The sequence below is a fragment of the Arvicanthis niloticus genome, chromosome 17 (assembly GCF_011762505.2).
Source record: "Arvicanthis niloticus isolate mArvNil1 chromosome 17, mArvNil1.pat.X, whole genome shotgun sequence".
Taxonomy (NCBI): Eukaryota; Metazoa; Chordata; class Mammalia; order Rodentia; family Muridae; genus Arvicanthis; species Arvicanthis niloticus.
In genome coordinates this window covers 15491729-15504273 of record NC_047674.1, presented here as the reverse complement: position 1 = coordinate 15504273, position 12545 = coordinate 15491729, and the positions used below count along the sequence as shown (strand labels likewise).

At 46.4% G+C, this 12545-nt stretch overlaps 1 protein-coding gene across 15 annotated transcripts in view; it reads left to right on the top strand.

The window, feature by feature from the left end:
• Agap1 (ArfGAP with GTPase domain, ankyrin repeat and PH domain 1) overlaps positions 1-12545 on the top strand; it is a 435962-nt gene that overhangs the window by 265607 nt on the left and 157810 nt on the right. For all 15 annotated transcript variants that reach the window (XM_034521738.2, XM_076914829.1, XM_034521740.2 and 12 more), the window contains one exon: positions 91-195. In XM_034521738.2, the coding sequence (XP_034377629.1) occupies positions 91-195 (105 nt within the window). The remainder of the gene's footprint in view (positions 1-90; positions 196-12545) is intronic.

The following is a 12545-nucleotide window of genomic DNA, read 5'->3' as shown; positions in this document are numbered from 1 at the left end:
AGAGAGTTTACGTTGTTCTGAATTCTTTTGTGTTGTGTACACCTTTCTCCACTTACGTGGGACCTTCATCTGGCTCCTCTTCCCCTGCAGGGCATGCTGCTGAAGCGAAGTGGCAAGTCACTAAACAAAGAGTGGAAAAAGAAGTACGTCACCCTGTGCGACAACGGTGTGCTGACCTACCACCCCAGTTTACATGTGAGTACGTGGGTTAGAGGTGGTAGCAAGGCAAGGCCAGCCCTCTGCCTTCACGTGAAGAGGACAGTGGTATTAAATCCCCTGAGACGTAGATAAGGCAGCCAGGCCCTCAGACTCCCTCCCCTTCATCCGTTAATCCAGGGCTCTCAGTTCTGCAGTGGATTACAGTACACATTGCTTCTGAAGTAGCATCCTAAATGAGAGTGGCAACGGGGTTGAGCCAAGAGAGTGTCTGTGAAAACCTGAACTACAACAGCTGAATTTGAACCCAGGCTCGGCCCTGAACGCCTGAGAGCAGAGCCAGGCCTCGATGTCATTCACCACGGTTTTCATGCACATGTAAAACACAGGTGCCAGCTTGGAAGGTGGGAAACTTTTCCTTAGCATGCGCTTCCTTCATGACTTCTGTAAGGTTCCAAAAGCAGACTCAGTTTTACTCTGGCAGGTATCCAGTCATTATGTCCATAGGAGAGCACTTTTAAGGTGGAACTGTTTGTTTCAGTTCCATGAATTGCACAGGTTGAAAATTAATCATTAGGTTTTGCCACTCTATCAAGCAAAATTGAAATCCTTAAAAAATTGCAGTTGTTAACAAAAAAGTTTAAGCATACTGAGTGGAAATTGAATGTGTTCCCTGACTGTGTGTACTGAGAGTGCAGACCTATTCATCTCTACACGTGGGCTTGGTGCTTTCACACACAGGAACACATCTTGCAGCCATCTCCAATGATAAGTTACATTCATTTTTCTGTGAGAGCAAATATGGGGCACCATTTTGATGTTTATATAGTGCTCATGTATACCACTGCATGGCTGATAGTCTGGGTGGTTCGACAGTGTCTCAAAACACAATGAAACATTTGGCAATTGAATGAATGAATGAATGAATGAATTTGACCTCCCTCATTATTATACAAGTAAGTCTGAATGGGCTTTCTCCTGATATCTCTTTCATCCTTACCTGTTTCTTTAAGATAGACTCCCAGTAATCAGTTTGCAGAGCTCAAGGGTCTATCTATATGATATTACTGGCTTGAGGATACATGTCAGATTCCTGGGACCTGTTTACCTTCCCAAAAAGCCTTTTGGGAGAGGCGTTTCCCCTGCACACTAAAGAACATCGTCATGAAGCCATTCCAACACAGTAACCCTGCCATTTTCAGTACCACACTAAGCAGAGCAGTGAAGGTGGTCAGCATGTGACTATGAAGCAGAGCCTGTCTTAGATGAGTTTACTCAGGTGCAGGCTGCTGCAAGCAAGTCCTGCATGGGACTCAGATGGGTTGGGCTAAGTTGGACATTTCATATGGTGTTTTCAGTGTGACTGGGTACATTGGTATATAGCCCCATCGTAAGGGGCGGGGTGTGTCTCTGTCTTTCTGTCAGTGTCTGTGTGTCTTTGTATCAGTGTGTCTTTGTTGTCAGTGTGTTTGTGTGTGTATATACATACACACGTATGTATGTATGTATGTATGTATACAAGATACATATTATACATGTATTCATAGGTTCTGGTATATTCTAAGGTGCAGTTGTATTCGTGTGTGGATAGACATTCTTTGTTGGATGTGGAATATAGCCTCTTTGTGTGGCTCTATGTGGAGCTTATCTTGGGAATGGATTTGATTCTCCAGGTGGCCTTGACGGCAGGAGGATGGGATGTCTGATCCTGGAGACCCACCTGTAACGGGGCTTTTCCAGAGCTACTGTGCTGAGCACTGTGTGCTTCCACAACTCTTCTACCCTCAGGTTCCATCCCTTAGCACACAGAGCTGAGCCTTTCTGGGCCCTCCCTACCCTGCAGCAGCCCAGTCTACAAGGAGGCCTGCCCTGTCTTAGGTCTTGTTCTTTCTCAGATCCTGTCAGACCAAAGACTTCTCTGGTCTTACCAGCTCTGGTGCTTCATGTGTGTCAGAGAGCAAAGCTGGAAGTTGGTGAACAGTACTGAGTAAAATGTGGCTGGTGGCTCACCTTCTCTCTGCCATATATTTAGCCTGGACTATACCATATCACCTCTGTCCTCATGTAATATACGGACGGAAACTACTCAGTTTCCTGTTTTCTGTTGGGGAGCCTAGTGGTTGTCTCCAGAAGAACACTCTTGTCCAGTGGTACCTTAGCTGTAGCCCATTCTGCTACCTCTCCTAGTTTCTCCCAAGGCCCTGGTTTTTCTTGCTTTGTATGTGGAGAGGAGATGGCAGAGGCACTGCAGAAGCATGTAATGGCAGACTTTGCCTCTGTGCTTCCCCATGAAAAACAGTGGTTCCCAGACTGATGGCCACCATATTACAGGACCCCATGGGGCTCCAGATGGTGAAACCAGAGGCCATCTTGGGAAAGTGTCCCAGTACAGCGTGCTCAGCATCGGGTCAGTGCTGGCCATGAGCTGCATGACCTGTCTAGAAGTTGGAGGATAACACATTGGCGTTTAGACCCTACACTAGCCATAATTGTTATACAATGTGTCACTGAGTGTGGCTGACAGCTGTCTTTTCTGGAACACAGAAAGTCATTCACTAGGTAGAAAGTTTGGAGATGCTGCCCTCAGGATGGCTTCCAACCCTCTGGAGTGTGTGGCCCAGAAATTTCCACCAAACTGAGCAAAATGAAAAGCTAATGTAGCCGGATCCCCGAGGAAAAGGCCATCCGGAGACTAAAGCTGCTGAGGGGGTCACTTAGTTACATGCTGGGCCTAAAACTGGGGTCCCCCAAAACCCACTCAGCTTCTTCCTCTTTCCCTCTCAGCTGATGCTGAGTGAATGAACCTGGGAACCCAGATTAGGTAACAGGAAGCACACCCAACCGAGGTAAGAATGAATGCTTTCACAGGCAACTTGCTGTCCTGGCTTCCTCAAGACTGAGGGCATCCTAAGCAAAGGGATGGACATGATAAAGAGATGCGGGCTATCTGCTGCCTGCACAAGCACTGACAAGTCAAGTCTGCTGCTTACCTCTACTGGAGCATATGTCCTGACAGCTTCAGGCTTTTAAACCCAACTGAAGCAACCAAGAGCGAGCCTAGCGGCTCTGTGAACGCTGCCGTGCCTTGAACTGTTGACTCAATGGCTTGCTCTTGTGTCGTTTCTCTTTCTAAATTGAGGATGATGATTGTTCATCATCAGCATCTCCATCTTGGCTGGCTCTGCTCTGATTTAAGAGCATTGGCTGTTATACCAGAAGATCTTAGCTCAACGCTCTCTCTAATTCAAGTTTTAGAGGATCCAACACCTTCTGCTGGCATCCTTGGGTATGTGGTACCCAGACACACATGCAGGCAAAACACTTATAAGCATGAAACAAAATAATAATTAATAAAAAGAAATCTTAGATCACTTATCTCCAAGAACTCCAAGGCTCAAAGCATTTATCTTTCCTGAGGAGGAGATATATATGAAGGTCTCCTGGATTTAAGGCTTATTCCTGGATCCTGATGGTGTGGATTCAGAGCAATGTGTTGAGATCCTTAGGTTCCCTCTCTGTGGACTTAACTATGAGCCGTAGGGAGCACCATGATGGAAAGTGGAGGGATAATGAGAAAGAACCTTTGCCCTTGGGCTCTGCATCGCAGCATGGCCACCTATTCATCTTCTGTGTCTGTCGGGGAACAGCCTCTTGCATGGCTGACAATACTCCTCTTGCAGTCGGCTCTGTGTGGTAGACTTCCTAAGTGGGGCTGTAAGAATGAGCCCTGCAAACCAAGGACGTGACATTATGGGACCCTGTGTGAGAAAGCACACTGCACAGTCAGGGCCAGCTCTGCCTTCTTTGCAAGGGGCAAGCTGTCGCCAGCCCTCCCTATGCATCAGGCCAGCCTAGTCTGTATGGATTGCTTTCCCCTTCTACAGATCTGTTTCTCCTCCTCACTGATACGCTCTTGAAACCAGATCAGCCCTGGTTTTTCATTCCTGATAGACAAACTTGGAACCAGGCTCTAGAAGGAATACCTTTTACTCTATAGACCGATTAGAGATTAGGTAGCTGAGGCCGTGCTTATAGCAAGAGGTGGTCACGTGTGCTGTGAGCCTTAAGTCTGGTGCTTTTCTGAGTCAGTGATCAGCTACACTAGAAATTGTCATCAGAATTCAGATTTTAATAGCTCCAGATTTCACAGGCAGACAGGAAGCTGCTTGACTGACACATCAGAAAGGGATCTGAGATGATTCCTAACTAGGTCTTCTTCCCAGGGAAAGAACCTGCCTTAGTAAGCTGCTCCTCTCACAGCACCCCCTGCAGGTAGAGCACACTGGCCGTTTATCACAGGGAGACTTGAGGTTGGAGGAGGCAGAATCTCTGATCATGCCTCTTCACTACATCCCACATCTGCCAGCATGGACCTCCCACTTCCTGTATAGAACATGCAGTTCCACTCAAGGCCCTTGGATTCCAGCACCATGCCGGAATCAGAGCAGCTTCCGCCTCGGCAAGATCACAGGTTCAAAAGACCTTATTCTTGTTCCCACATGGAAAGCCATTTGACAGTAAACAGCTAGCCTTCCTGTATCTTGGACATGAGCTTAGTCAGTCAGTCATGTTGGTGACACATAGCTTCAGTTTGTGTCACTTCTGAATAGTGAGTTATTTTGGCAATTGCTGTTGTTGTTTGCTTCGGGGGTTCTTTTCCCCCATCTTGCTTCTTCATGAGTAAGTACCATGGCTCTGCACTGTTCACTGCCATCTCCCTAGCAAGTGGTTTACACAAGCATTGCTCATTGCCTAGGGACTGTGTTGCCCTGAGTGTGGTCACACTGGATGTCCTTGATCCAAGATGGCCTGGGTTCCAGACCTCACCATGTATATTGTTGACCACAACATGTGCACACAGGGTGATCCATAATAGAGTCACTTAGTGGGGTGGGATTCACACACACACACACACACACACACACACACACACACACACACACACACACGTCTTGCCATTCAAAAATACTAGTACAGTACAAAGAGTTCACTCAGAGTTAGATTAGGATGTTACAGCCATAACGTGGAAGAATGAAAGGTTGGATCTTGCCACCAGCAATCAAGTATTGTTCTGGCCTGGGACACCTCGTTTTGGACAGGAAGAGGTTTCTAAATGACAGACCATACCTCAACTGATACTACTTTTGAGTTTTAGAGGATGGCAGAAAGTAGAGCATGTGGCTTTTCTGGGTCTCAAGAGAGCATCCTTGGGAACAAGGGCTTCCTCCATGTTGGGATGAAGGCCCATCTTTGTGTGTGCAGAAGCCTGTGTTCTCCTGAAGCACATGCTATCTAACATTCTGGAAGAGGCCTGTCTATAAGCTCATGGTGGGTGTCACATCCAGGTCCTTGACATGTGAATGTTGTCACTGCGGGTGGCATTCATTCAGTGCTTTGCTGAATGTCCCCTAAAAGCCTTGTTGGAGATGTAGTCTCCAGCCCTGGGACTGTACTGGAAAGAGCTGGAACTTCTAAGGGATGAGGGCTAATTTACAAAACAAAAAAAGCTAGGTCATTAGGGGCAGGCCCTGGAAGGGGACATTGGGCCCAGCACCTTTCTGAAGCTCTCTCTTGTTTCCAAACACCATACAGTAAACATTTCCCTTGCCACATGATCCAACCATGGTATGCAGCCATGACCCCGGGCCTGGAGGGAAATTGTAACCCTCTTCTTACATGAATATGTCGGAAGTCATGTGAAGGCCCCATTTCTGCCTGGTTTCTTTAGAGCAGCAGCCTCCTGCTGTAAGTTCTCTGCAGCCTGCCATCTCTCTAGAGAAGAGTGTCATTTCTGTGTTGGCCTTTTCTCTCCCCATGATAGCTTCATCTTTTTATTCGTTGTCCTTCAGATATCACATTACCATGCAAGCTCTCTACTTCCACAAGGGTGTCATCCTGGTTCGGTGGGTGAATGTATAGAGTGGATGGAACTGGTGCAGTGGGTGGGTTCGTGGGACGGACAGTTGGGTAGAGGGACAGATACTCGGGAAAGAAGATGGTTTGGTGGTAGGAGGTAGGATGGGTAGGTAGAGGTGAGCAAGTAGTGGAGGGCTGAGGGAGCAGGTGGGGATGGGGAGCGAGGATGGATGTGTGGGTAGATGGGTGGGTGGGTAGGAGTGGGACTCTGTGCCACTTCACCTGCCCATAAGTCTTCAGAGCTAGAGTTTCTGAAGTCACAGGGGAAGAGTTCACTCAGTGGTGCTTTTAAAGCCACAGGAAAAAGCCAGAGCCTTGTACAGACTCTGTTCTGTGGGAGTGGATATGATGGATGGAGAGGATCTGGAGGCTGCTTCACTTTGCTCTTTAATTGTAGTAATAGCTGTTACTCAAGGAATGTGCCATCCTGGACAGACAAGGCACTCGCTGGTCAACTGCTCGGCTGACTGGCATGTCCAAGTCTCAGGTCCGTGCAGAAGAGAAAAGGTGCACGAATGCTCCATGGTAGGGACATAGCATGTTGCATTCATACATTCTCCATCTAGAGAACCCGACCGTGCGGAGCTGCAGTGGAGGAGCATGGGAATGACTCCTCGGAGCTGGAGATAACTGTTTTCAACCCGACCTGTGAGAGGACTCTAGGAATGTCTGTAACTGTGAGGCCGCCCAGCCTTCCAGAATCCTACTTTGAGAAATGTTCATGGGACATTCTCCAGGTTCCCTCATGAATCATGGTGTCTTGATAGGCCCTTTGCCATCCAGAATCCTCCACAGCTGTCCCATGGTTACACATGGTCTTCCATGGGAAAGGGGAGGCCTCCTGCCTTTGCTTTGGGTGACCTGGTAAATACTTTTGTCATTCTTCTAAATTTCTTGTGTGTTTAAGCAGTGTCACACCCCTGGAGTGACTTTGCTGTGACAGCGTCTGTGTTTTAAGGGTCCCCTGGGAGACCCAGGCTTCTTCATACACATGGGTAGAGTCTCTGTCAAAGCTTCATTCTGCCCAAAGAATTTGTTTTATCCCACTCCAGGTCTTGGGCACCATTTCAGATTAAAAATAAAAGAGAAGCTGAGGAGAAGGCACACTTTGTACTTTGTGTGCAGTGTGAGGACCTGAGTTCGAATCCTCAGAAGTCATGGAACGCTAGGTCCAGTGGGCCACATCTGTAATTCACGACTTCTTCCATTTGATGGAGGCAGAGATGGGAGATTCTCCAAAGTTCTTGAGCCACTAACCTGATGTACTGTCATTGAGAAAAAGGAGACTTTCTCAAGGGGGAAAGTCAGATGTACTCAAGGTTAACCTCTAACCTCCACATATACCACGACATGGTTGTGAACATTTACATGCACACAAGCACACATCATACACACATCAGATTATGTAAACGCAATGGCCAAAATGTGTGCTCACTCTTTGCAGCTGTCTTGATGTTGATGAAGGTTGCTAGCATTCTGTCTAAGCTCCGCCCCACAGTTACCTGGTAACAAGCCAGGTAGACCTGACACACTATAAAAGGGGCTGCTTGCCCCATCCCAACTCTTGCTCTCTTGCTCTTTCTCTGCTTCCCTTTCCCCCTCTCCACATGCTCATGGCCAGTCTCTACCTCCCTTCCCTGCCTCTACTACCCTGTTAACTCTACCCCACATGCCCTTTATAAACCCTATTCTATATCATTGTGTAGCTGGTCCCTCAGGAAGAAGGGATGCCTCTGCATGGGCCCACTGAGACACCCCCTTCCCTCATACCTTACCACACCTCCATAGAACATATCCCCCCCCCCTTTATCTTTTTATAAACACAACAAAGGTTCCCTTGATTGAGGAAGACCGGACAGTCACAGATGCTTGAGAGCCCAGCTGAGCTGGTTCCTGAGCAGGGAAACTGTCTTCTTACTTGTTTTAGTAAAATGAAGGTAGGTAGGTGTGTGTGTGTGTGTGTGTGTGTGTGTGTGTGTGTGTGTGTGTGTGTATGTGTGTGGGGGGAGGGGGAGAGGGAGAGGGCATGAGCATGAGAGCATGTATGTGAACACAGACTTCACTGTGTGGCTCATGATTCCAAGTCTTTAAGTTTCTAGAAGAGTCTAGGAAACACTGATATACCAAATGACAGTTCACATAGTAGTGGCTATCCTTTGTACCCAATTTGTATCATTTCGCACTCCCCCCTTTGGGGGTCCTTTTAGTGTTACAAATTGTAGCCAGAAATTCCCCAGAAAAGCAGATAAATCAAAACCCTATGTTTTCCTGTGGTGACAGTCACCACCGAGGTCTCAGTGGGAAAGGATGGCCGAGGGGGGTAGCAAATGCTCTCCCTCTTCCTCTGATAGATTGAATTTCATTATTCTATTTTATAAATATTTTCTTCTATGGCTCATAACCTGATTGCCCGCTTGTTGCTAGGGTCTCGCAAGGTATGGCAGGGTGGCGCTGGCGAGGCCCCTTCTCTTCTGCTCAGGTGTGCCCGTGGCCCCAAAAGGAAACCAATCAAGGTGCGATTTATGTTCATTAAGTGCTTGTCAAAACTGAAAAATTTTCTAATCAACAGCAATCTAGCTGCAGCCCCCTCAGTGGCTGGGAGGGCTGCCTGTGCGGCTCCTCGCCTGTTAACAACTCTAGGCTAAGAAACCGCCGATGATTACATTAGGCTAAGCTACGGAGTAAATGAACCATGGCTTACTTAGGTGCCACAGCTTCAGAGCCTCCTGCCCCGCAGGGCACTTGATAGCCTTTTATGGCTTTAAAATTAGTGTAGCTTCCCGTCTGCTGCAGGGTGCAGCCTGTTATGCCTCTGAACTCAATAAGCAAAGGGAAGGGGCCTTTTGTTTTTTCCCCCTTAGTTTTGTGGGGGGTTTCTGCCCTTGCATTTTAGCAGGTTTTACTTTGCATCTTTTCCAGACAGCATTTTGCAATAAAAATGTCTGACTGCCAGATACATGCCTCCCCCACCAAAAAGAGGAGGGGAGAGAAAGTAGGAAATGTCAGCATTTCGAGGGATTTTCCCCTGTACTGTAAAGTGAAACGTGGATTCAGAGTCACCCCTAATGGCTTCTCATGTCGGAACTGCTATCGAAGGTTGGGAATAACACCTTCAGCTAGAGAAATAGCTATATAAAGTGGGAGAGGGAGGACCAGTGGGCAGAAGTAGTGAGGGCCTTTAGTTATTGAGAGTGAGGTACTTTTTTAAGCCTTTTGTGTGTATAGCCTCAGCTTAAACCTCACAGCAATCATCCCACACCGCAGGAAGACTGGCTGCATGGACCAGGATGCTGAAGTCACCTGCCCCACACAGTGAGAAAGTGGTGATAGTCCCTAACAGTCACTTGGACTACCTGGTGGAGGCCTGTCCTCTCATCTGGAGAAGCCGTGTTGTCTTCTGGTCTCAGTGTGGGAGAGAAGATCCTGGAAATCATGAGTCATTGCCTTCATGCAAGTTGCATCTGTCTGTGGTGCTGTCAGCTACCCCTGTAGGCAGGAAGGGAAACGGGAGCATTGAGAAAGGGGCTCCCAGAGAGTTCTGACAGCAGGAGGCCTAAGAAGGCCTATGTGGATTCATGTAAATTGGAAGTACTTAAAATTTGTGGTGCCTCCAGTGGGACCTTTGAGTGCCCCCTTAGGTCACATGGGTTAGAGGCATGGTACCCTCAGCTGTAAGAGCCTGCTGTTCTTTCTTACAGTGTGTCTCTTCTAGACAGTATATTCAATAACAATCTGAAGACTTAAAGGCGTCCAGGCTAGCCAGACAGCACTGTGCTCTACATTTCTGTAGAGCAGATGCTAAAATGACCCAGGACTCTACCAGTGTTTAAATACTAAAGTCCTCCACTAGCACTGCCCTGCCCACGCAGTTTGCCGTGGTGAAACCTGCCCTGCCCTCAGAGATGCCTGCAGCTCCTCAAGTGACAGACAGTCTTTCACGTAGTGGAAGCATTCGTCTGGCACAGGCTAAGTTTGAGCACGCATGGGTTACAACTGGGTAATGTTCAATTGAACTTAAAATGAGAAGACTCTTTCTTGCAGTGTTATGCTCAGTAGAGTAAGTCAATCAAGACGGATACAATCAAGGGGCCAAAGGTATATTCATAATTCACTGTGGGATTTTCTGCTATTTAGATTTATATTACAATAATGTATCCCCCTGGGCTGATGTTGGAATTTCACCCATTATGGTTGGATGCCAGTCGCAATAGTGAACAGAAGGGAGAGATTCACCCTGCTGACGTGCAGGGTTAAGCCGGCCCTTGCCCTTGTACTGTCTTAGGGAAAGTATGCTGCCAGTGAACCCCAGCCAGGTTCTACCAGCTACCAAGAGTGTCGTAATTACCCAGACCAATGAGGCATTCACCAGGGCAAACTGATACCTTGGCCTCAGTCACTGTGAGACTCTTATTTGGTGGCTGCCTTGTTCCCTCAATGGCCCAGGGTCAGGTGCACATGCACTGAGAAATGTCCTTCTTCAAGAAGGTTCTTGTAAAAGCAGAGCGCTGGAATTCTGTCAGCTGTCTTGGGAAACAAAATTATTCCTCATAGAAATGTTGTGGCTTTGAAGCTGCCTCCTACCTTGCTATTGTGACTGGGACCCTTTGGAGAGAAGGAGAAATTGTGGTCTTTGAGTTGCATGATCTGAAAGGATGTGGCCAGAAGATCCTTCGTAGTCCTTGAGCATTTCCGTGGTATTTTTAGGTGTGCGCCTCTCCTCTGCCTGTGACTATGCATGAGGCTATTGTTTATCATTCATACGTGTGGGACTCTCATATGTGCTTGATCTCCGTGAATGGCTGCTGCTATATCTGTCTTTATGGATTAGTTTCCTTTGAAAAATATATTAAATGGAGTTTGGGAATAGCAGTGTATCTAACAATGGCTTCTCTTAAACACACTTTTTGTGGGAGATTTTTTTTTTTAAACAGAAGTTAATGAACTACGGCTTCCTTTCTGAACCTGGACATTTTCAAAGTACAGTGAAAATAGGAAATGGGTCTTTTCTTCATGTCAAGCATTCAAACAAAAGTTTTAAATGTTGAAGTTCATTTAAAATCAGGACCCACACATTCTGTGTTCAGGTAGGTAATAGTCTTATGAACCAGTGAGCTAGCTCAATGGGCAGAGACCCTTGTCGACAAGCCTGACTCCTGAGTTTAATCCCTGCAAGCCACATGGCAGAATGCAAGAAGAGACCCCTCCCATAGATAAACAGGAGTAGTTTCCAGAAGAAAGCTATGAAGTAGCAATGTTCTTTTTCATTTTTCCAAACCTTTTTAAGACCTGACAATTTTGTTCAAGGTATAAGGCATCGACTCACATAGTCGTAGCGGAAGAGGGAGACATATGTTAAGTACCATTTCAGCTCGTCCTGAGTATTGCTCTTTGATGATACACCAAAGCACAGTGAATGACTTTTCGTGTGTTTTATCCACATATGCCTGTGCACAGCATCCATGTGCATAGCATCCATGTGCATAGCATCCATGTGCACAGCATCCATGTGCACAGCAACATGCAATAACCATTTCAGCACAGCAATGTTTCTGAAGTGAAGTGTGCAGATTTCCAAACAATGGTGCTTCCTTTCCTTCCATAATATCCAGTTACTGCATTAATACCATCACAAATCTTTTCAGAAAATGTTCAGTATTGGAAAGATGCCAATTTCATGACAAGCGAGAAATAACGGATTAAATTTTTATTTTATTTTAATTTTTTGCAAGGGAGCTCAGATTTCTTCATTATGTACTAATACTGCCAGCTATTTTCCTTGAAGGACTTGTTTTATTCTTTTTTTTTTTTTTCAAGAAAATACCTTTAATGTCCTGAGAGATAACTATACCCTTTGTGTGAGAGTACTTGTGTTAAGTGAAAACATTGCTTCACTTTTAAAACAAATGGCTAGTTTAGCTGGCAATTTTAAAAGAGTCACCTAGTGACTGTCAGACCTGAAGGAAGGCTTTGCTGGTTGAAATTCAGAAAATGAAAGTAGCTTTTTGTTGTAGGTAAACTGCCCTGTCACTCTTGCAACATTAGAACAAATTGCAATACTATTTAAAAAAAAAAAAAAAAAAAAAAAAAAAAAAAGCAAATTACCTTCCTAGAGCCATTCTGAACTGTTGGTTGACTTCTGGATCCCCTGACAGGCATGGAGGGTCACACTTTAAAGATTGCTAAGCTAAACCACAGGAGGAGAATGGTTTGGTTATAGTGGCTGTGCATTTAAGTGAAGTAAAGCTAGGGAGGAGCTCACCAGGTGGAGAGGCTTCTGCTGCCAGGACCCAAATTCAGTCACCCTCGGACCTATGCAACACACGCAGGCACGCACGTGTGCGCGTGTACACACACACACACACACACACACACACAGGGTTGGGGGGGAGGAAGAGAGACATACGGGGGGGGGGGGGGGTGAATAAAGTAAATAAAGATAATAAATGTAATTTAAAAAGAAAACAAATTATATG